This window comes from Cloeon dipterum, chromosome 4, assembly GCF_949628265.1.
Source record: "Cloeon dipterum chromosome 4, ieCloDipt1.1, whole genome shotgun sequence".
In the NCBI taxonomy this organism is placed as follows: domain Eukaryota; kingdom Metazoa; phylum Arthropoda; class Insecta; order Ephemeroptera; family Baetidae; genus Cloeon; species Cloeon dipterum.
In genome coordinates this window covers 11,702,196-11,727,188 of record NC_088789.1, presented here as the reverse complement: position 1 = coordinate 11,727,188, position 24,993 = coordinate 11,702,196, and the positions used below count along the sequence as shown (strand labels likewise).

The 24,993-nt window shown below is 40.8% G+C and overlaps 2 protein-coding genes across 5 annotated transcripts; both read left to right on the top strand.

Moving 5' to 3' along the window:
- The first annotated feature begins 298 nt into the window (after positions 1-298).
- LOC135944299 (uncharacterized) lies at positions 299-5,542 on the top strand. 2 transcript variants are annotated; one of them, XM_065491149.1, is made up of 4 exons: positions 299-801; positions 1,922-2,144; positions 2,396-2,512; positions 4,875-5,542. In XM_065491149.1, exons 2-4 carry the CDS (start codon positions 1,944-1,946, stop codon positions 5,217-5,219), a joined length of 663 nt encoding a protein of 220 aa, XP_065347221.1. In that variant the 5' UTR covers positions 299-801; positions 1,922-1,943; the 3' UTR covers positions 5,220-5,542. The 2 variants fall into 2 exon arrangements, with proteins under 2 accessions (XP_065347221.1, XP_065347222.1); XM_065491150.1 differs by lacking the exon at positions 299-801 and adding an exon at positions 1,256-1,414.
- Positions 5,243-24,970, top strand: LOC135944298 (uncharacterized). Of its 3 annotated transcripts, none has more exons than XM_065491145.1 (3): positions 5,243-5,799; positions 18,090-18,428; positions 23,291-24,970. In XM_065491145.1, the coding sequence occupies exons 1-3, from the start codon at positions 5,680-5,682 to the stop codon at positions 23,606-23,608; spliced, it is 777 nt and encodes a 258-aa protein (XP_065347217.1). In that variant the 5' UTR covers positions 5,243-5,679; the 3' UTR covers positions 23,609-24,970. The 3 variants fall into 3 exon arrangements, with proteins under 3 accessions (XP_065347217.1, XP_065347218.1, XP_065347220.1); XM_065491146.1 differs by lacking the exon at positions 5,243-5,799 and adding an exon at positions 9,197-9,653; XM_065491148.1 differs by lacking the exon at positions 5,243-5,799 and adding an exon at positions 15,872-15,958.
- The last annotated feature ends 23 nt before the right edge of the window (positions 24,971-24,993 follow it).

Genomic DNA, 24,993 nt, shown 5'->3' with positions numbered 1-24,993 from the left:
TTTTGTTAACATCGATATGATATGGTTTTCTATATTCAATGATTTTAACTGTGTACAATGTTTTTCATTGTTTTGGGTTTTGTTAGTTTCCTGGTTTTTACTGCTAAACTAGGTTTAATAAAAGCCAACGACATTTATGTGTAGTCAGAGGACACATGTGTCTCATTCCCAACAACCACCCCAGTCATAATATCAAACAATCGCGGCTCATTACTTGCGCCTTATCCGCATATGGCGTGAAATCGGAACAAAGGAGCATTAATTCGCCGACAAAAGGGCGGCTCTTAAAAAACGCATCAATGAAATACAGAATCCACCCCATCCTCACAGCAATAATCGCCCCCTTATCACACCGAGGGGGTGAGTGTGTGTATGTATGTGTGTGTGTGTGTGTGTGCGCTCAACGGTGCAACAGTTACGCACGACGCGGGGAGAAACTGGTTCAGTGTGTCTGTCGGTCGGGGGTGACAAAGAGTGCGCGCGGCGGGTGGAGGAGGCAAGATCCCCCGCAAAATGGACCCGTCTGCGGGTCGGGAGAGCAGCTGGTGGCGAGCGAGAGAGAGAAGAGAAAAGAGACGAGCGAGGAGCAAGCAGCGAGCGCGCAGGCAGGGCGAGCTCTCGCGGGGCGCACCAACCAAGCGCGCGGCCATGTTTTTCGGTCACCATGAATGAAGGAGGGCGGCCGAGCGATTGTGCGTCGGCCAGCGTTTGACAGGACGGACCCTTTGCGACAATAGCGCCAGGCCGACTTGGCATGCGTCCGCCGTTCCTGGCTCCAGCAGCACCGTAGGCCTCCTCTCGGTGAGTGACTGATTGCTTGTTTAGTGTGCCTCGCACGCAACCATGCACCCACACCGCCCCCCGCACACGTACCAGCGCGGATCCGGTGCACGTTTTCCGGGAATAACTACTCCTCGCCGCGCGTTTTGCAAATAAATAAATACTGCACAGCCGCTGCTTCTGCTGCACAAGGTTGAGATTGCGCGCTGCAAAAGTGGGTTAAGTGCCGTACTCAAGAGTTCCTGCTTTTTTTAACAGGCGCCCAGCGCGCATTTGATGAATGCACCAGCTGCCTTTGGGGGTTGGAAAAAATTGCACCACTTGAATTAAGCTGGCGTAAAAAATGGTCATTTCCCTTTTGAGTTGCAACTTGCGGGCCCTTGGAACATAAATACATATGTATATATGTGTATACATTTCTGCTGCGGCGGCGGCATTGCACTACATGTACACGTGCCTTTGTGTAATTTATATTTTTGAGCTTACGCGGCACGTCATAATACACATCCTGTTCTGGGCCGTCCCGGATGAAAAACGCCAGATGCCCGTGGAAATGTGTGCTGCAGTGGCGGCTGCCGCGGCCTAGGTGACAGATATTGCCTCGATTTCGGCTGAACCCATCAAGGAAAGATACGTGCGTGTAAACTTTCGTGGAAGGCATGACGTGTTTATGTTTTTACTCCCGACGCTAAAAAGCTGAGGATATTTGCAACAACTAATTTGATGCACGGTTTGAAAGTAAAATTATGGCTCCTGACAATGATAAAACTATGAGATTTTTTTAATCGCATCTCGTACCAGTTTAATCGCAATGAGGATTCGCTAAAAATGAAATGAATTTTTTTTTGGTTTTAAATAATAAACTGGGCTCGTCCCCACAGTTGGTTATGTCGTCATGGGTCATTGGGAAAGTCACCACGTGCAGTGTCCATAACTCCACATTTTTCAACATTATGAAAGCTCGACTACAAAGAGAGCTAAAAGCAAAACATGGAGTTGTGTTAGCGTCTATTTTGAGCAGAATTCAACACCATTCCTTTTGATTGTTTTCAAACATTCGCACGCAACGGAGCCAACTTGTACACAGCACGTTTATTTCGGATTGCACACCTCACCCCGGCATTCTTGACTTTATTCGCAGGACGTGTGAGCCGGCTCCGATCATGCTGTTCTACCGGCCCACTCCGGGGCCGCCGGGTTCGCCCCCTACGGCCGAGCCACCCTCCCCAGAGCCAACTGATACACAATCAGTCGGCTCTAATTCGTTATCGCGGGGACTGGGCCCCCAGCAGAATAGGACTTGGGCCCTCAAATCCATGGCCACGGGCATTTCAGTTCTTGGACTGGCTTACTGTCTTGTTCAGGTGAGTGCTCTTATTCTTATTTTATTTGAGTTTTAACTCAAAAATTCTTAAATAGTTTATAATATAAGCGTTTTAATTTTTGTTCCCAACCGTCAAAAATAAAGTCCGGCGTGTCATTTTGTTCTTGTTTTTCATTTGCGAAACATAATTATAAATTAAAGCTGTTGGAATGTGTCCTTAAATTTCCTTAAACCTATTTTTAAGAGATGCTTTCAATATTGTTGTATTTTCTGCATTTTCTTTTTATTTAGGCGTTGCAGGTAGCCGGCGTGCAGTACCTGGCCACCCTGACTAGCGTGTCCCTGCTGGCCTTCCTGCTGATGTACCTTATGTGGTGTGCGTCAAGCAGACGACGCCACCAAATGCATGTGAGTAGACGGAAAAATGTAACTGCCCTGGCTCCATGGTTTGGGTCTGCCCTTTAGCAGCAGTCGATATTACCACTCGGCAGGGTCGACTGTTTGCTCTTGCCACCTGAACAATGTCCTCTTTCCTCTTCGGCCCAAGAGATACCGCTGCACCGTTAATGGCCAAGTTTCTGGCTCTTGACTTGTTAAGTTATGGGCACACTGGGCGTTTATGCCAGAAAGCACTATACGCACGTTCTCTTAAAAAAAATCTATTTGAAACACTCAGAAATGTTGTTTTTCTCTTTTATCAATATGAAACTTTATTAATTTTACAAGCGAACAAAAATAGGCTGAACATTGAAAAAATATGCCGTATTAAGATAATTTTTTAATACCCGATCATATATTTTCTATACAGGGAATCAAACATGAAATTTTTAGAGGAATGTCCCATTGTTCAATTGATTCAAATCGATTTTATTAAAAAACAAAAATTGAACCTAGCGCCTGGAGAATATAATTTTATAAGGCATTTAGACAAAAACATTGCTGTATGGCATCTCGACAATTTATTTCTACTTTGTTTCCCATTGATATTCCTGCAAAAGAATGATAATTAAGTTCGTCCCTTTCATTTTCATTTTCAAATGATCTCATTAGATCGCTGTTTCTCCTTCGGCAGCTAATTTAGACTCCCTGAGACGCGAAAAAAATGCTTTTGTTTCGCAGCACTCAATATTTTCCTAATTGCACCCTCGCGTTTCCACGACGAGTTCGTGCGCCCCAGCACGCAAGGTCTCGTCGCTGATAACGATAATAACACACATTATTCTTCTTATTCGTCTCACGCAGCCCTCACTCGTGAAGCAGATTGCTGTCGCACTCACGAATGAGGCGCAATTTATGAACTTTCAAGTGCACTGCACACTCTCAAAAATGTTCTCTGTGCCCCACCGGCGTTTTTTGCCCTGGTTCTACACAAATTTATTCAGATTATTGCCAGCATGCACACGCACGCCGGGGATGCGTGCATTATTTAGCCCGCGCCAACATCCTCATTCATAAATTATTATTTGCTTTATTACACGAGCGAGAGAGAGAGAGATAGGTGACCTGCCAAGTTCCCTGTAAAGTATGTGACTTGTTGACCCGCTGTGCAACGCAGGTGATCGATCCGAGTTTCCTCAACTATGTTTCGCTGCCGCGCACTCAATCTCTTGTATGTATACACATGTACATGTGTAGCGTAGTCCTCCAAAGGCTCCGAAAAAGAGTCACTTCCACCACCGTGATTCTTGCCCAGCACTTAAGAACTTTGTATAAGGATCATAATAATATGTATGCAAGTATATCGACTAAAGTCAAAGCAAACCTTTGATCAGCTCTAAAGTGGCTTGACGCGGCCATCGTATATTGGTCAAGTTGTAACGCGCATATATATGTCAAAGCAAGTCAAAGCGATCAAAAGAGCGAAAAGAATCTCTCTGGAAAAAACAAAATGATGCACATCGCACACAGATTAAAATGACACAAACCAGAGGTTGAAGTGTACAGTAATTGGTAGATAAAAATTAATCCCTGTACATTTTACTAATTTTTTGCTCGAGTGATACCATAAAATTAAATTGCAGCAGTGAAGCACCAGCCAATTATTCTTCAGAATTGGCTGAACTTATAAATACAAATAATTGACCAGCCATCTTATTGCTGGTATTAACCAATCTAATCCTTGTTTCTAGAACTGGATATTATGTGACTCAATCTCACAAAGAATTGATTGTTTCATTTCTATTCTGAACATTCTTCTTAGTTCGCTAATAATCGCTGTGGTTAAAGCACAATTTCATACGTATTGCAACTATTGCGATTACAGTGAACTTTGTTTTAATATTGATATTAATTATGAAACAGTCTTGCGTTTGCATAAACATCCATAGCTTAATTAATTTACAGCTACCAAAAAAGAGAGAGGCCGGCCCTCCAAATTAATTCGATCCTTGACACCCTTGACACTCTGCAGAATTCATTTCGTGAAGCCCCTTTGCGGTGAAATAAAACTCGTGCTTACTTTTGTTGAAAGTTCTGTCATAAAATTATCATCTATACATATATATTGAATATTGCAATCCAATAACAATCTGGATAGTTGTTTGCCTCCATACTTGCAGAGTTTTAAGTTTGATCTTGAATCTTCGGGAGGATTGCGTCTATTTATTGTTCTTACGGCAGTAAAAATAAATCGCTCTGGAGGAGTGCAGGAAAATTAAATTTAATATTTTTAGTTGCTTTTAAAAAGGCTTACTTGTTAAATTTCTCATGCAAGAAGTATTTTGTTGGAAAAAGAAGCAATTAAAATATATTTTTGTCTCTCAACTTGCAGAATAGTGGTGTGGAAAGCGGCATTGATTGCGAGTACCAAACGTCGTTGGCGGCGGTAGGACGCGGCGGCGGTGTAGTGGCGCCACGCGGCGTCGCTCACCACTTATCCATGCCAAGCTGCTCATCCTCCGTGGACCTACACGACGCCGAGCTGCTGAGGTCGCTGGCTGCTGCCGGCGTCTACGTCGGACCTGCCGAGTACAAACCGCCCCGCGCAATCACGCCACCCCCTAGCTACGAGGAGGCTGTCAGAGGCATGCCGCCCCCGGCGCCGCCCGCTCCTCCCGGCCTGCATCAGCACCTCCACGGCCAGCAGCCGCAGCACGAGCCGCCCCTGCCTGAGTAAAATAAGAACGTCAAACACCAACGAAAAAGCTTCATTCTGTTCCTTTTTGGGGAGCACTATGTGGTTTTATTTTCTGCGCAAGCCGTTTTGTTCTGACGAGTTTTCTTCTCAGTGCAGAATTGACTGTGTTAGCGTACAGATTCTAAAGAGCGATTTCTATTGATTGATTGATTGATTGATTATATATTGAAATCGAGTCGAAACCCCACTTATATTAGTTATTGTGACATTCACACAAGCAGTCAGCTTTAACAAGGACAATTTTATCCGCGCACCGTGTCAAATAGTGAATACACTTAAAATACACATCCTCCCATTGTCAAGTAATATTCTAAATTAATTGTTAGTAGCGGCGTTCTAAAAAAAATTGGTGCGCCCCACCGACATGCGTAGCCCTACTTGACAACTTATCAGTACTTTCACTGGTCACACATTCGCGGGGCAAAATACAAACGCAAATATGTCTTGGGAACGCTACTCGGCGCAAATGCTGTGCTCTGTCGACTGTGCCCCCCAGACCGACGCTGCCTCTGCGTCTTCAATGGACCGCAGTCACCCGGCAACGACAGCTCAGCAAAACGTGAGTGACAATTATTTATATTTCCCATTCAATGCATGTCTTTGGGAAAAACGATTGTGCAACCCTGACGGCGAGAAATCGTTTTTTCCATTTTCCTTGTGTTCAACTAGGAAAAATGTATCTATGGGTGGCCATTATTTTGAAACTTGGTCTTTACTATTGTAATAAAAATGTTTTTTTAGAAAGAAATGTTCACGAAAGCCACCATAGAAATCTGGAGAGCGAGAGGTGGCATATTGCCTCTGCTAAAAGGAGAATGGAAATATCGCAAAGTCAATTCCGCCAGCATGACGTAGTGGCCTGCTCTGAGCCGTGTAATCAACAGAGTATTTTTACGCTGATTGAATCTGGGTAAAAATAGTTTCTACACTTCAAGTGTATAGTAACTTTTTCAAAAGAGAAATCCTGAGTAATTTTTTTGGACATTTGCAGGAGATTGCCAACTGTACAAATTAAAACCTCCGTGTTTGAATTTTGAATTTGCTCTAAACCATTTTAACTTTTTTGATGGGAAAACTGCTTAGCAAAATTAAAAATTGAATTTGATTTTAAAGATGGTTCCTCTGCCATGGGCAGTGATTTGACAAATAATGAATTGAAACAAAATATTAAATTTTGAAGGGAGCGTGTTTCTAAACCGTTTTCACCATATTAAATCTGGTAAATCTCTTCTGAAAACAATTTTTGTATGACTAATTGTCAGTCAGATAAATTACAATAAAAGAGATCTTGCGTGTGCAAAAGTGTCTTCCTCATATCTGTGCGTCATTAGTCACTCGGTTGTCATTTCCATCTGCCCTTTGCGACCGCCCTCGAAAGTCGCAAGAGCACACAGCTGCTGTAGACTCGGCTCTTTTTAACATTCCATTGTCTGCCATATAAACGCTTCTCGAACGATCGGAAAGACAAATGGTTGTGCGCGTTGTCGGGCCTTTTATCTGCTCGTCACTGTCGACTGCGGAAAATCCGTCCGAGTGCAATATTGCTAAGTACTTGTTTCTTGTTTACGTTCAGCAACATTTATATCACATATGCGTGTACATGCACACTCGTACAAACACATCATCTGCGGCGCCCTTGAAAAGACTTAAGGTTGAGCCTCTATATGCATAATAGTGCTTGTTTGACATCCACACAAAGAGAGTGCAACTGGTCGCGGAGTCGCCAGTCGCCAGCATGCACGTCGCGCGCGTTTTCCTGTCACTGCGTTTTGGTTTTATAATGGCATTAAACGCCGCGCCTGTTTTGCTCGGGAGCGAATATGACACAATTTTGCATCTCTCGCTTGCCAACGAGCCAACATGAAAAGGCCACGTTTACGACGGAATTTTACTGCTCACGCTCCCTCGTGAAATCACTCTTCTTCTTTTCGCCCGTCACATCTTTCGCCTGATGTCGTGATTTCTGCCACTGAAAATAACGTTATTCGTTCAACAACAGTTGGTTGCACTCTCCGAAATTAATGCTATGCACTGGCAGCTTGCAAAAGTCGTTCACTCGCCGAGATTAGCGCGCTGCAACCTTTGAAATTCTGTCGCAAAAGACTTGCTTGGCTCCATTAGTGGTTTCGCATCGCGGACGTTTTCGAGTCTCTTCGCTGCCGTGGAAATTACGATGTGTGCACAAAGTAAATCAGAAATAACTGTATAATTACACTCGTCCCAGAAATTGGCGATAATTGCAAAATTGCTGCATACTTTCCGCTGCAATTTCCATTGTGTTTCGAAATTACACTCTCGACTTTGAAAATCGTTGGGGCAAAAATTAAATTATCCTGGCAACGAGTCGAGTTGGCCGCTCGCTGCCTCTGCGTATCGAGCGAGAACACGTTACACGGCCCGGCGGCGTTTTCCTCTTCGTGTGCTTGGCGTTAAATACGTACAAAAGCGACGGCAAACATCTTTTCTCTGCAGCCCTGTCGGCATCAAATTGATTCGAATGCCGTTGCATTTAGACTGAAGATTGCTTTCCCGACCTCTGGATATTGTTTTAAAGCGGCGAGCGAGCCGACACACAGGGCTCGAGGTTGCTGTCTGCTTTTTGTCTTCTTTGCACATGCCAAAAGTTTCGCGCAGAGCAAGAGCAGGTCTCTCTCATGCGCTATGTGTACGTAGGGCGAGAGGCCCTTTTTATTTTGCTTGGCACACTACATGCTTAAAATATACGGCGATCCGCACCGTGCGCGCGAGCCGACGAGGAAATCGGCCGCGTACGATGGCAAAGAAGAAATATTGATCTCGAACGAGCGAGCGTTACTTTTCTTTCGAACCATTACTGATGTTCCTCTCGCCGTTTTTTAAGTGAGCGAATAATTTATTTTTGCTTGCCTGGCACTCGCGCTGACGCAAAAAAAAAACACCACGCACCAACACCGTTGGTGTCTTACGTACGATATGTTCGCAGCTTGCTGCACGCTATTTCATCGTGTTTTTTCTTCTTGTAATGGTATTGCGACCGAGTTTTACTTGGCCAAAAGCAGACGCCTATAGGCAGCGTCAAGGAGAATACTCAGCACGATACCATTACCTTGCAGCTCGCATTCAGTTTTCCTGGCAAAGAGAAATAATGTATTTTTATTCGAGCATTGCAATCAGAAACCGAGGTTTCCTGTTTGCGAATGCAATTCCTCGCTTCTTCTGTTACACTATAAATTATGCAACTCTGCCATTTAAAAAAATAGTGTTAAATGAAGATGTTCGAAAGAGAAATAAAATGAATATGCTGTGGAGGTCCCTTCACCGACTGTAAACAACAACTATAAACTATAATATACTCAAGATTTTGCGCTTGTGGAAAAAGACAGTTGTTTTTACTTAATATGGGTGGTGCTTCATTTATTTGATGTTTGCGTCGTATTTGAACACGACTCAAGCAGGTGCAAATTTCCAGGGAAGTGAAGACACAAGGTCATCAAAGCCGAACAAAATTGGAATAACCAACCTCCTTAATGTATCTCAGGAGTTTTAGAGTGCTTATAAAATATTCTCTTCTGTTTTTAAAACTTAGAGCAAACATTTTAATGTGGACATCTCTCTGAATTTCCTACAAACCCGAAGTGGAAATTTGTGTTTAGCTGTCAAATAGGAACAGCCATTATATTGTGTGAAATTGGAAGCAAACGATTGTGTACGCATTTAAAGAAATTCTAGTTGCTGTAAATTGTCACGTGCTTTTAACTGTAGCTTGAGTTAAACACTCATTTTTAAAAAAGTATTCATAGTTGTTGTTTTGTTGTTCGGTATTATTTATTTTTTTCAGAACCAACACCGTTAGAGTTCAATTTTCAAAACAAGAATTATCGAACCAAACAAATTGCGTACGAGTAATTCTTTAAAAGGAATAGTACAATTGAAAACTATCATAATCATTCATAGTCTCTAAGCACTAGGCACTTCTTAAGCTTTGAAGTGCGACGCATTCGCATTTTCCCGTCAAGTGCCGATAATTGAGTCCATGCTTAGTTTGCGATTTTCCGTCTCCTCTTCGTGGAGCCAATCTTTTCCCGGTATAGAAACCCTTGCGTGCCCTTTAAGCGAGTGCCGGCTCGACCGACAACACGGACCCCTACTCCCTAAAGTCCTTGGAGGTTGGTTCTGGCGGCGCGCACGATGCCAGCCAGGCCCTCTCGGTGCGCCAGCGTGTAACAGCCATAGCCGTCAGTCCTGCTCCGCCGGCCAGACGCTCGCGATCGTGCCGGCTTTTCGCAGGCTGCAGATGATGGCACTTTGGTAGCCAGAAAACCACCACCAACACCGGCACCCTCACGATTTCTTCCTTTTTCGGCCACCACCTGCTGCAAAGTGCGTTTCACGACGATTTTGGCCGCGCCTGATTTTTACTGCGCCTACGTCACTGTGAGTTCTCCTCCCGAAATTCTAAATCTTTCCAAGTGTCTCGGCGTGATTATTTTCCAATAAAAAATGCCGTAGTGCCCGTAAATACGCTAAATATGCCATTGTTATCCTGAATTTGAATCTTGCAACAACCGCAGGAATGATATAATCCGGCCAAGCAACTGATATTTTATTAATTGTGAACTCAGGAATTATTTTAAAAGAAGTAAATGTTCCAACGGTTTTGGGGCACGCCGATGAAGTACTTTCTTTCGACTTTGCCTTGACTCCTTCTGCTCTTGCGGTTATGTAAACGCATAATTTTCACTCTCGCTAGTTGTGTCAACGCGCGCGTGGCATACGTTTGTGCCATTTTCGTTTCCTTTGCGGCTCCCTTTTTGCGGGCTGGTTTGCCCATTGGCGCTGATACAAGAAAGTTTTGCTTCACTCCGTGGCAGTGCCAGCAATTGTGTTTGCGGAAAAGTGATCGTTACCCAAGAAAAATATTCTTGGTGCAAAAATGCTTGCTTTTTTGCGGTATGGATTCGCCGAACTGATTTGAATATTTTGATGGAATATATCTTGGTTTTCTTTTTCGTTTGATTAGTTAAATGATTTTTCTCGTCCTCGTTTACACAATGATTGAACCGATTCACTGCCTCTTTCGAGGAAAACGCATAAAAAATTTAACGCTTGGCTGTCTTTAACAGATTTTTTTCGTTTTATATTTCCGCAAAGTCTTGTGATTCCAATTTACAAAAGGTGCACGCCTCCGCAAAATTGAAGATGCGATTCTATTAATAGTAGCACCCAACAATAAGAGGCAGAAAATTTACCCGAAATGCTTTGTGATGACGCTGCTGCTGCGATTTTGGAAAGGAAAAACTCGAGTGTCTGTTGAAAGCAATACGCGACTGGCAGACTCAATGAAAGAACACGCCTAAATGAGCTTTTTAGCAATTCTATCATTAAACATGTCGTTGTGCCCAAAAGCAGCAGGTGAAGGTCAGTTTGGGCATAAACAAAAGCCGGTCAAACTTTCTATAGAGCAGTTTTGAAATGTTTACAGCTCGCGGTTTCGGCCAGGCTGTACGATACTAGCAGAAATTGGAAATATGCAAGGTTTTCAAATCTAAATTAAATTTTCTTTTCGATCAAATAATGAGTTATATATAATCAACAGATAATCAGGAAATATTATTCACTAGGAATATAATTATTTTGATAATTTTGCAATAAAATGAATAATTTCGATTTAAATGAGAATTGAAAGAAGCATCATATTTGGAATAGCTCATTATTGAACAATGAAAACTGAGTGTAATATTACTATCAACAAGAAAATTAAATTTAGCAGTACAATATAAATTTGCGTGAGTAGGTTTATAATTTTAGTCTAACCTGTTAATTTGAAACAGTAATTGATACTTGTTTCCAGGTAACAAGACCATAACTAACTGTGCATTTCCATATGAACAGATTCGAAATTGAGGTTTCAGGTCAAAAAATTGGTGGTTTGGTGTTGTGCTTGCAGCAGTCGAAAGGGGCAAAACACAAAACCGCGATAGACTACAATTAAGCAAGATGAGAAGTCTGCCGCGTGCGATTACCGCATGGGTGACCGCACTTACGTCACCTAAATGCACACGACTCACGAGCCGAGGTATAACAACCTTGACTCGAGCCGACTACAACTTTCATCCTCGCGCCGAGACCTGAGACGCTCGCTCTTTGGCGAACGCGCAAACTGCACTCTGACCGCCAGCTACGCCATTAAAGCGCTAATTATAGTTTCCATTGTTGATTAAGAAAATCGCAATATCTGTTGAACATGCCAGCTGTGAATGTAGTTGCAAACTATTTTAAATTAAAATCGATCACTTTTGCGGATGAGTGTAACAAATTTTAAATTAAAATTCCAGGATTTTCGGTTTATAGTCTTGTGCCCTCTTATAATGTCGTGTTAAGAAAATGTGTTTAAAATTTTTTTGCCGTGGCAGAAATAAAGAAGCCTAAAAACCGAGAAATATACTTCAACCAATTTAAGTTAAAATACGCAACCACTCACTTGCCGGTCAAAAGGACGTCCTTCTTGATTTTCCCCGTATTGAAGAGGAAAGATTATTTCAGTCACCATAACTCACATCATGTACAAAACAACTCTTCAGTGTTAATATTCCCTAATGGAGGAAAAAGGGAAGAACACTTCCATTTTCATCAACTATGCTTTTGAGAAAATGAGTTGCCTCTGGAAATTTCTCGGACGTGGAGAAATGTAAATTTCAAATTAAATTTGCGTGTGACAAATGTCATATAAAAATCCAATTCCATTTTTACGACGCTTGAAAAGCCTCGGGAAGAAATTGCTCCATCTTTTTACGACAGCCTCACACAATCTCGTGAAATTAAGAAGAGCCAAAACCAAGCAAAAGGCCTACGCACCGACGATGTCCTTCAACTCGTGTCGCGTGCACCAATTAAGAACAGCTTACCACCACAGAAAAATCATCTCGCCTTCGACTATAAACCGTCGACGTTGGCGGAGATGAAAAGAGAGAAGTGACGCTGCAGAAGCGCGCGTTGTAAATACAAAATAGGAAACCTTCATCTCATGTCTGGTGTGCGGGTTTTTGCGCCCAGGTAAAAAATTCCGATGTGACGTGGGCAAAAATCAAACAAAAACAAATCAGGCAGTTGCTGGTGAAAGACAAACACGCTGCCTCCCTGGAGTTGAAGTGGCGAAACGAAAAAAAGCAGCAGTTCGTAAAGATGCTTCAGCACCTTGGCGATGAACTGAACAAATTGGAGAAAAGCGTTCGCCGGCCGACTCAGGCTAGAGTTTGTTTGTTGATGCTCAACTTCGCCCAATCAATCACGCCAGTTCGGACTTCTTCTTCTTCTTCTACTCCTTCTATTTTCACAGCAACGCCCTTTTGAATATTTTCCGCGCATCACGCTCCCGACGGTGTAATTTCTCTCTCGTTTTGCCATGCGAAAAGCGACGCAAAAGTCCTTTGTGTTAATTAAAAAGTTTCGTCTAACTGAAACGCGGATTCTCGGAGGACAAGTTCGGCGAGGGACGAACTTTTCCGCTTTTTTCCTGCGCTCGCAAATGTGTGGTGCGAGTGTGCGCGGAAAGTTTAATTGTATAATCCTGGGAGCTGCGTGTGCGATTCTTTTTTAAGAGCCGTTTTTTGCAAAAGGCACTTGCAGCTCGCAGTGCTAAAAAGGCTTTGGAATATTTATTGCTCATCTGCCAGCATTTTTAATTAAAATGGCTTTTTTTGCGAATAGGAGCGTTTTCATAAAATAAAATATGATTTATTTGGAATTTTCAATAAGAGCCTCGGAAAATAATCCAGATTTGTTTTTTGTTTTTTACAGCACAAACTAACAGATATATTTGGGCTTGGTTGAAAGAATTTTAATCAAGTCCTCTGTGATATACTATAGACAATTTAATTTGGCTCTTTTAAAAAAATTAATAAATATCAAAATATATCTTATTTAGTGCAGTTTTAACAAAATGGGTATTTTTAGACTTGAAGAAGGTTGCCAAACTTTAATCATTTTTACTGACCGGAAGTAGAAGGAGATGTAGCGGAAATGCTCATGCACTGCATAATAATTAGGCGCAGCGGGAAGCAAAGCACTTAAAATATAACAAAGTAGAGTCGTGTTCGTTTGGACGCAATCTAATTTTTATGCTATTATAGGATCCTCCGTCTTCTGATCAGATCTTCTTTGTATCCACACACATACACACACTCTCGATGAACAAAAAGAGCGGAGAAAGTGCACGGCGCTTGTCCGTATATTATGTGAGTTTGATTGTCGGCTATGTAATTGGGCGGGTGCCGAAATTAGGCCAAAGCGCGCGCTCGCTCACTTTTCTTGCGAATCGCACGCACGCCGGCGCAACTTAATTCTCTGAGTTGCGGTGCATATTATTTTCTGCACGTGCGTTTACCTCGGGTTCAGGACGACGCAACTCTTGGCTCGACAAACCAACTTGCTCGCTCGCAAGGGAGCCGCCTGCTTTTCTTTTCTCAGACTCCCGAGCCAAGATCGATCAATCAGTGCAATAATACTCTGGTATTCGCGCACGTGAGAACAATTTCTGATTAATGTGTTTTACACTCTGATTTTGCTCAACACGCGCGCACTGCTTTGAAATTGTGGTGGATTTCAGACCTCGCTTGCGAATTTCCTGTTCAATGATGTGCGAAGTTTGCACAATGCATCAAGCGTTCGTGCTTATTCAATTCCGGGCGGATTATTTGGAATTACTGAATTCGACCTTAATTTTGCATTGAAGCATTTATTTTGGTATTCAACAAAGTGAATCGCACTCAATGTCAATGTTTGCTTGATTTTCTTTCGCTTTATACAGGCGCAACATTTGTAAATATCGCATTTCATGCTATTCAAACGAAGCAAACAATCATGTTAGCAATCTCAATGCAAAAACAGTCATCCTGCGAGTGAAAACGACCTCTAACCTGAGACGCATTGCCTTCGATGAGGCTTGAACCTCCACGAACAAAATCAAAAGCAACTTTCAAACGGAAACACGTTTATCGGGAAGCTCGCTTTTGCAATGAGCTGTGAATCGTATTAATTAAAATCGTTTCCTTTTGATGACTGGGTATTTCAGAGTGCAACTTCGGCAACATGCTTATAGCTATTACAAAATTCTTCTCCAATTTGGATGGTCGGCATAATCAGCTCGACAAGTTTTGAACGCGTTGATTCCGATTCGGGCGCACTTTCAAATCAGCAGTCCCCGTTTAAAGAGGCTGGATTTTTATTTGGCAGAGTGAAAAGTCACAAGTCGTGCGAACAGCAAGGCTGCAAATCTCACGTTTCCGCCTCACCTAGACGCTGTCGAACACAATAGTCTGCTTTGTTTAAAATCATCATGAAAAGGCGACGAAAATTTTTGCGCTAACCAGAAAACTAATTGCAAAAGCAAAGCAAAATTACCAACAACGCACTTCCTTAATTTGAGCACCATGCACGGTCATTGCCGCCGCTTTGTGTGCGCCTTTATTTTGCTCTCAAGTGTGTTTGAAAGAACAAGGACTAGAGCACAGCAGCTGCATTAAAAAGTTCATTAATCATCTCGCACCGCAGGAATGATAATTCACGTTTTCTCGGCATTGACCTTCCGAACTGGCGCAGCAAGTGTAGTGAGGCCGACCACTTGCTTCGCTTCGCTTTGCTGGATGACTCGGGGAAATGTAACAAAGAGCGCGTGCATTCGCCTGCTGCACCTCTGCAGAAGCGGCCTCGCACACTTGTCCAGCCGAGATTCAATGGCAACGCCGTTGTCATTAAAATGTTTTGCAGCAAAATGGACGCGCTGCTATCGTGACGTTGCCGACTGGACATTTGATCGTTGTAATTGAGAAAACCTTGTCTTGAGGCTATTGAAAATTGAAATGGATTGGATATCGGTTGGAGAGAGTTTCGATTGCCCCACTGATTAGTTTTTGCCACGCAATTGACGCTTTGCAAATTGTTTTAGGATAGCCAAAAGTTATTGCCCTGTTCAATCTGATGTAAAATTTAGGGAAAGCTACGTTATCAAAGTGATACGGTTGAGATGGTTACGTTTTGAAAGAAGAGTCCCGCATCAAATCTAGGTAAATATTTAAGTGAACTTTACCAACAGTTCAACTTATACCAAGATTTCAAGTTTTTCTCAACTAATTTTTCTTGTGAATTGGTAATTAAGGAACGTTCAAATTTAGGCAGACAATAGGAAATTGGATTTTTTAAATAAAAATATGCAATTGCTTTTCCTCAAAATAAAAATTTAGAAGTATAGTATGTCATTAAAATCTTCTTCTAAAACATCTAAATATTCCTTTAAAATGATCCCAAAACTGCCAAAACCTTAGTTATAAAAATATCAATCTATTTAAAGAAACTGCCAGTGTTAAAAAACTAATAAGATTATAAAATTGTTTTTATTTACAAAACATTTTTGGGCAATGCCTTCTGCAATGCAAAAGGGCATGGACCGTCAGGGCTTAACCTTGTTGTTAGTCTGACCAAAAATACATGTTAAAAGTAATTATTTTAGTCATACTTTCAAATAAGTGACTTTCAAATTTTGGAAAGAGTTAAAATACATTATTTAAAGGAAGTACTGAGTAATCACCACCGACTTTTTAACCGTCTCGCGGCAAATCGATGTGGGCACCGCGCAGCTGTTTGCAAGCTGAGCGTCAGTGTGGTGTGGTGCGGCCTCCGTGAACATCATACAAGCCCGTTTCGAGCCAGCAGAGTTGAATCAAAAGCGTAATTTGCGCCAAACTGTAAGTGTGCAGTGTAATCATCACGGCCTGGCAGCAGATTACTCTCATTCGCTTGGCCGGAATTTGCATTAGTGCAGACCGACCATCGCGGAACCGCCGCCGGAGCTCAGATTGTTTGCACACCATTTGGCCAAACGCTATGTAATGGGCCTGCATGCATGCTCGTTCTCATTTCTGCCCACTGCCCACTTCAAAGTGAACAAAACGCTCGAGCATCACGACAGACAATACGCTCCGAAATGAAATTTGAAAATTTGCTGCCGGCTGTTTTATCAAAAGCTTCATGTGTGCGGATTTTTCGCAAATATTAACCCCGCGCACAACGGCTGGCCAGTTCCTTTGCTTAATCACGAACATTTATTTGGAAAATTCCCAAATTTCGGTCAATCCATAAATATGCGTTTTACATTTGTAAATAATGTTTCGGTCTACTCGGGCGATCAGATAAACGAAACTGCCCTCAAATATCCGCCGCTACCTGATCGAAGAAATTCAATTTACGTATGATTTAAATGGTTTGACCGAGAATTATGCGTGGAACATATAATTTTAAATTTGACTTTCAAATATAAATGAGCTAAATTAGTCACCATTTTCTAACGTTTCAATTTTTAATCTGTGGTGCACCATTAACAGGGTTGATAAATGTGGTGAGAAGGGTTCCTTCTCATGTAAATTTGCTCCGGAAGTAATACTTCTGTGCTGTGATAATTTTAACTTTCGCTGGCTACCATAATTTACGTAACTTCCTGGCGATTGCTGGTTACCCTTCATCCGCCAGCTCGGTCAAAGCCGCGATAGCAAATTTTTCCTTAAATTTAGCCAGCGCGTAGGCAATGTCTTTTTGTTTCGATGGCGCAAATGCTGAACACACTGCATACACATACTTTCTCGTTTATCTCTCCCTCGTCTGCCTGGTGTATTGCCTCATTTCGCGAACACACATACGTGACCTGCGAGAGCATCTTTGCACTTATTCGGTTTGCACAACAGAAGTTCGAGTCGACCTAAAAGCAATAACCGTCGACCTTTTTCCTCTTTATTGAGTCTCGCGCCTGTTTTACGTTGCTCTCATATCGCCCAATGTGCTACCTAAATTGCATAAAAACCAGCCTGAGACAGTTCAAATAAATCTTGTTTATTTTCTTCCTACGCAGTTTTATACAACCAGTATAAATGTTCAACCTGGGGGTTTGAAGTATTGATAACAAAAAAACTTGTGTTTCTTTTACTTTAAATGAAATATTATATTGAACTTCCGCGTCGAAATGTGTATTGCATTTAAATAAAAACAATAGTTTATCAATTAATTTTAAATTTATAAAATTGTATAATCAGTATGTAATTGGCCAAGCATAAAAAACTTTTTACAAGCACACCAAGAGTCATAAAAAAAGAATGGGACACATTTGTTATAAGCAGCCAAAAACCTGTTCTTTCTAAATTTAGGAAGTGTCTTGCTCCAGAGCAGATTAAAAAATTATCTATGGCAGACAGGCAGGCAGGCACAATTGGTTTCCGCTTTCAATCAGACTCATGGACCGCTTATCGCATAATTGTAAAAAACGGCACCTGATCATTACTCCACTTCACACTGCAATTTTTTTCTGGAGCGTGTTCACCACAAAATTTGCATGTTAAAACGCAGACACAGTTTGGAAAATGCGGCAGCATGTAACGGTGTAGTAAATTTAAGCATTGGCGAGTAAAAATAAATCGAGCGGAAGAACGGCGATAAAGGCGCAAAAATAATTTCTCGCCTTTAATTAATCACCTGCAAAGCTATTCGTTCCAAGTGGGAAACAGGAATTCATTCTCTCGTAAATCAGTTTCAGAGGGCTGGAAATAATTATTTTTTATAATTGATCCTTTTTTACTAGATTCCTTTAATTTATTTTGCTATTTTGCATTCTAAATTGTTAATTAACTTACATATAAAAATTAAAAATATGAATTTTCAGACTTTTTGAATCTAAGCATGTGTCCGGACTTCACTAGCTGAAACTAAACTATTAGCACATTCTCTACATCTTAAATTTTTTAAATAGTAGTTTCAAGTGGATAAACAGTACAAGAGATCTCGCTATGTGAATAAAAATTTGTCTGACGTGTTGTGCCCCTCTTGTTGCAGATGCCGCAGCAAGAGTGTCCGGCGTTGGGCTGCAGCCGGTCGGGCTGTACCGGGGCGCGGCTGGTGACGGACAACGCAGCCTTCCTCGAGGCAGAATACTTGCAGCAGCAGCACAATTACCAGGCTAGCCAAAAGCCGTACAGGGTGGGCCTCATCCTGCTTTGCATGGGCGCCCTGTTCAACTGGCTCGGCCTTGCACAGGCCTACGTAGAGCCGATGCGCTACATCGGAGTCGGCTGCATCGTGGCCGGCGCCCTGCTCATTTGCGCCGCTATGTGCCGCTGGTTGGGACGCTCAAGTGCCGGCACCGCGGGACAGCACGCCACTGACCTCAGCAGCGTGAGTTTCCGTCCACTTTTAATTCATTTTTTAATACTGATCCATTTTGTAAAATTTTATTTACACGAGGAAGAATATTTTTAGAAAAAATCAATTGATTTAAAATAAACGCCTGCAGATATTTCACCTGTTAAATTTTGTATCGGTTTACCTCTTTTGAGATGGGCGAACAAGTTGCAAAAACTTTGTGTCCTAATGAAATCGCGAAAAAATAACATGGCCGCACGGGTCTCATTCAAGGAAGCCCAGTCCAGAAAAAGACCAGCTCGTGTTACTGCCCTGCACCGGGGTCTTTTATTGAAACGCTAGACATTCATCCTGTGAAATTAATTCACGCATGCTGGAAAGGTGCAAACCAGCAAGTAGCGCATCGGAAAGCTTTCGCAATGCTCCCAAATCTGGATGGGTTCGTCATTGCAATGCAAGAGAATCAAACATAGGCGCAAACCAGCCCGTACACGACCCCCAAACATGGCTTGGATTCTCACATTGCAAGTGCACGCAAAGCATGCGCACAACGGCTTGTTTTGCAGAGGTTATATAAATTTACGCAAAAAATGGCACAAGGTTTAAACGAATGCAGTGTTCATATTTTTTTGCAAAAGAGAAGAATGCAGCTATGAGTGTGGTATTACACGGTATAACAAAGTTTCTAATGTCAATATGCCTTATTAAGTAGAGTCAAAATACGCGCAAGCTAATTTTGCCCTCAAATGTACCTTATTAACCTTCTTGGCACATACCTATTTTGTAGGATTAACTGGTCAGTCAGTCAATGTGTCAAATTTCAATTTCAAATTAGGTGCTTTAATAGTTTCAACTTTGATACCGACTTTTAAATTGAATTGAAACCTAAAATATATATTTTTTTAATTTGTTTATTCCTACTGTCATAGTTACAAAATTTAAATACATCAAATTAACACATATGGTTAGAACGGACAAACAAATTCTAGCAGAAAACTGCAAAAACGATTTAGGTACATTTTTAAACAGCTCAAGCTCAACTTATGATGGAAAGTTACAAGCTTGTTTGTTTTAATAATCTTTTTTTAAAATATTTTTGGTTGTTCTTCCTATATTAGCTTGTTTCTTTTTACAAAAATAAATTAGCTTTTACTGGGTACAGGAAGAGACTTTCTTCATCCGCCACTTTTTTATTTTTGCTTCCTTAATTTCTTTTGCAAAACTTCGGTCCATCGATTCACTCAATAACAAAACAAACATTGCGGATGTTTAGTCCTTGTCTCCGCACAGGAAACGTTCTGGATGCTCTTGCCAATATAAATCAGAAGCCAGAATCCCAGGAGTAAATATTTTCATATCTCCCTTGGTGCAGAGCACAGATGCGGATGCTGGGCTTTTTCCCTGGCATCAACATTCCGCTGATTTCGCCACTTGTGGAATCTATTGATCTCTTTTAGAGCGACCTTGATCGGGATGAAGGCAATCTCATTTCTCTCTGGTGCTCGCTGCTGCGCTCGTTGACCTTCCCTTCCTCGGATAATTAACATGGCATCTTCGAAAAATTGCGTTTCCATCGCGAGTGTCGCGTTGTTGGGATCACAATCTTTGGAAACGGAACGGCCTTGTTTTCTGTAGAAACAGGCGAAGGCTGTGCACGCAATTAGTCTTCTAATATAGTGTTTTTGGGGCTATTCCCCATTGGCTTGTTGTCTATCTCTAATTATTGGCTGGTCCGAATTTCTTGTGGTTTCTATCAGAGGTTTGTTTATGAATTGCTTCCTAACAATTTTCGAGACCACCAATTAAATTTTTGAATGCAAGTCAAATAGTTATATTAAAAATGAAATTGTTAAATGGACAAATACAAACTGATGATAGTTTTCATAATATATTATGATTAGAGCTGTGAAATTTAAACGATTGGTCTTTTTTCTCAGCTTTCAATCGTCATATGGGACCATCATCAAATGATCCTGAATCGTTGAAAGCCTTTTTAACCACACGTACATAGTAGCGTTTAGAACTACCAAATCCGTCTGAATCGACTAATATAAGCCCTTGCAAGCAGCATATTTTGCATTGCTTTTGGTATCTCTTGCTCAAATTGGAATTTCGCAGTTACAAAATATTTTTTGCCACATTTTCAATGGAATTCAGTTTTTTGCATAAAGCGAAAAAATAAATAATCTCCTGGAATAAAAATAAAGGAAAGAAATTAATGGAAACAACTTAATTTGGTTGATTTTTAAAGAGTGCAAATAATTAATGGAAAAGCCATTTTAGATTCAAAAAAGTTAGATTTAAATAAGAAAATGGCAGAGAAAATCCCACTGCTTTTTCTATGCATGCTGATTGTTAGTAGAAAATGTTTTAATGAGCTTTGTTTTGCACAAAAATCGAGATTCAGTATCAAAAAATGTGGTTCTGGTGCAAAAATCTTCCAGAAAATTGTGCTCCTTGAAATAAAGAAGGAAATGAAAGATATTTTGGCCAGAAAATGCTATTTTAGGCTTAAGTATGTATAAAACAGTCAATAAACCGTATAAATTAGCTATGTTGCACAAATAAACTGTCTGCAAATAGTCGAGTATTTCCTCAAAAATATACTCTTTCGATAATTTACATAGCCATCATTATGAAAACAAACGAAGGAAGAAATGCAACTAAATTTTTTTCACAGACACCACAGATGAAAGTGAAAATTCTTCGACCACTCCATTATCTAACATGCTTCTTAATTGCACTCTATATCGCGTGCACCAGATCTCTATGTTGAAATCATTCTGAAAAAACTGCAGGCCCTTTTGTCATCGCTTTACACTCCCGGCTTCCGAAATAGAAAGCAGACCTTCTCTTGAGTTGACTGTCAATCAAAGTAGCTGAAAATAGAGTTGCGCCGGACGCATATATAGTGTGTGCAGTGTGGCACTCTGTGGTGCGTTCTTGATGCAACGGCATTTACACGAAAACGCCGGCTGCTGATGGCGGTGCCCAACAATTAATTTCTCAACAGCGCACACTTGACCCGCAAACGCGAAACAAAAGTTAAACGAGTCGAATTGCTCAACAGCGGCTGTTATTGCAATGGAAATTGGAAATTCTGCACGCGCGCGCTGAATCGTTTGTTTTAATCAGAGGCGTGCGCGCGTGTGATAATTAATAAAGAATCGCGTCTGTCCTTTGTGCAGATGCCTTTAATTTATGCAGTTATAATTCGTATGAAGAACGAGCAGCAGCGGCACGACCTGCTTTGTAGGTCAGGGTTGTGCAGCAGCGATCTCGCGCGCACTCACCTGCGCGAATATATCGGCCGGAGCACTTTAAAAAAGTGGATTTACATTTATGCCCGTGCACGCGGTGCTCGCCGTTTGATTGTTTAATAGCTCACTTTCCATTTCACCCAGACGTTGCGCGCGCCGCGGCTATTGCAAATAGCGGCGGCATGTGTGTCTGCACGGAGAACAACTTGACCTGACCCAGCATTGCCGGTTCTCCAAACACCGTAAACCCGAAAATAAATAATTTCAAAATTCGTACGCAGTGCATATATAAATGCCAGCCAGTGCGTATATTTAATGAACAGTCGGCATACGCAATTCATTCATTGCGTCTGTTCTGGAGATTGGCAAATGTGTGTAACTAACAATGAAGCATGCGTTAAAAAGTCTGAACAAGGGCGTTTTTGTCATACAAGTCAAGAGCAGATTACGACCGATTTTTCCTTTTGAAACTGTCAATGTGTGACAAAAACTGGAAAGAAGTGGAGTTACGATATTTCATGAAATCTGTAATATACAAATTAGTTTTTCTTAATTTATTGATTATATCAATATCAAAGCTAGCTGTAACCGTATAAACCACATCTAATAAGCCATGGCCTATTTTTTAAAAGATTTTGATGCAAATAATAATATTTTCACGATCAAACCGCGCACTCTAATAAAATTAAAAAGTGAAAGGGTATCCAAGCACAAAAAAACATAATTACTAAATCTCTGTGGTGTATAGACTTCGAAATTTTATTGATAGTCTTTTTTGACAAGAAGTCAACTTTTTAGAATGTAATTTTGATATTTTGACCCATTTCTTGACCATTCCTGCTTTTGTCAATAAATATAACATATTGTTACAATCACTTGTAATAGAGGCAATCCGACCCAAAAATAGCTTTTACGTGTTTGCCAATTTTGCCGTTGCCTCTATTACAAGTGATTGTAACAATATAAAGAAATTAAGAGCAAGAACAGGTCAAAAATAAAAGGGACCTCTAATAAAACAAAAAATATTAATGGTTACATAGGAGAATAAGAAATATGAAGAGTCAAATGTTTTTCTATGCAAAATTTTGACAACTGATGAGGAAAATGACGAATTTCATAGCAATTTTTTTGTATTTGATTCTGGAATCTATTAAATAGCTGTCTAAAAATTAACCACCAACTATTCAAAGATTTCTAGATGGAATTTTTGGAATCAGATTTTCTTGGTCTTATATATATTGGTATAGATATCTATTACTATTATAGGAGCCATATCTACGCTTAGAGCAAAAAGGTCAATGCACTGACATTACCAAGTCTAACAAATTTATTTTCACACATTTGAAGTAGTATTATTTGTTGGCTCGAATTAACGTTAGATGTTATTTAAAATTAGGCTTTAATGTATTTTTTTTAAACAACTTAATCTTGTGTTTTTTCTTTTGCTTTGAAAATTGGTAGCTTTAATACTCCAAGTCCCTTTAAATAATTCACTTTGTAAATATCCTCAGACTATTTTGCTGATGTGGCACGAATTTTTAATTAATGCAAATTCAAATCAAGATAGGAACGAATTGCGTCTGAATGTTTCTACGCACCGATAAATAATTCATAAATTTCCATGTGTGGTTGCAGTGCGAGCTGAACACAATCGGACGCGAAGAGGGCAGCAGTCTTTACGGAGGTCAGCCGCCGTCGGTGCACATCATCAGTTTGCCCTTGAGTCCGACCTTGCAGAGCAAGCCACCTGATTACGAGAGTCTGGTCTGCGAGCTGCCCACCTACGAAGACGCCATCAAACTCCGCCCAACCCTCGAGCTCGTGCAGCAGCAGCCCCTGGTGGCCAACGAGGATTCGGTGGGCTCCTCAACTGACGCGTCGACAACCAGGGTCAACCTGACCAAAGCGGTGGAAAGCTCCCTGAACGACAGCCCAGCGCATCACTCGAGTTGAACGTAAAGTCGTCTTGCCAAGAAGAATTTGACTGACGCGCGCATGTACTTTGAATTTCGCAGTTTTTGTTACGACTATAAACTTTCCGATTCCTAAAGTTCTAAGGTGATTGTGTGATGTTGTGGAAGAAATGTTATATTTTTCCCATTGCCTCTGTTTGGAAAAAAGTGTTACAAAAAAGTATATATTTTTTGATCTAAAAAACAAAGACAGTGTGTGCTTATTAGGCAGGCTTGAATTAATTAGATTGCTCTGATCTCACCGAAAAGTAGTAAATTATCTTTGAAAAAGCATACCAAACTAACTTGATGAAATCATAGAAAAAATGAAATGAAATACTGAAAAAGTGAGAATAAATGTAATTTTGGTGGGGGAGAGATGAGAATTGTTGCAAAAGGAAAATACTCCTAGAGGAGACATTCATAGTGAATTTCAAACTTTCTTGCTACCAATATTAGATAAAAGTATTCCGTATTTTTGGGATAATAATTGACTGCTGCTGAAAATATTTGTCCAAGACAATTCTCATCATAGCTGACGAGAATTTGCATTTAGTTTGCAGACTTCACTAGAAGCAAAGTAAGATTTTGTTGTATGGTTGAGATTTAACTCAACAACTTTTTCGGTGTGTAAATATGGAGAGGAGAAATTTAATAATATCTCTGATGTATAGACTTGCACACAAGATTAAAAGAGAGTATGACATATATTATGAGCAATATTCTTCCAGAAATGCTGATGCTGGCAACTTATACGCACTCGCAAGTCTTTCCCACTATCTCCATTTCTAATAAACTGAATAAGCCACACTTCTAAATAAAATATTACGTACTAAGACCCAAAACCAACGTTAGCAACATTACATGTGAATTTTTCCTGGGAAGGAAGCCAAGAACTATTGGCGTTTGTATAAATCTAGTCATTGTAAGAGGAGCAAGATATTGGGTTTGTATTTTTGCTTCATCTGGTGCGAGGTCGCCTCGTTGTGTAAATTATATTTTTCTTGGAAAATATTTATATTCAATAAGAAGAGCGTTCCACACTCTTGCTTTGATGCTTGATATAATATGAATGATATTCTAAATTTAAATGCGCTGGTCTTGTTGATGAGTACTTTTTTGGTGTTGTGTGAGGTGCGTGCGCCCTAAACTTGTTGTGTAATATTTCCAAAAGAAAATAAACTTGTAATTGTGTAAAATGTTGACGAAGCACGGTGTGTTGCATGAAAAATATACAGTTAATCCAACAAGGCCTATCCAGTGATAAAATACAAATTCATGATTTACCATCATACCCATGATCTTAAAAAGTAAAACAGCTTTACAAGTGTAAATGGAAGAATAAAAAAACTTAAATATTTCACGGTTGCTTTTTCTTAATAAAAA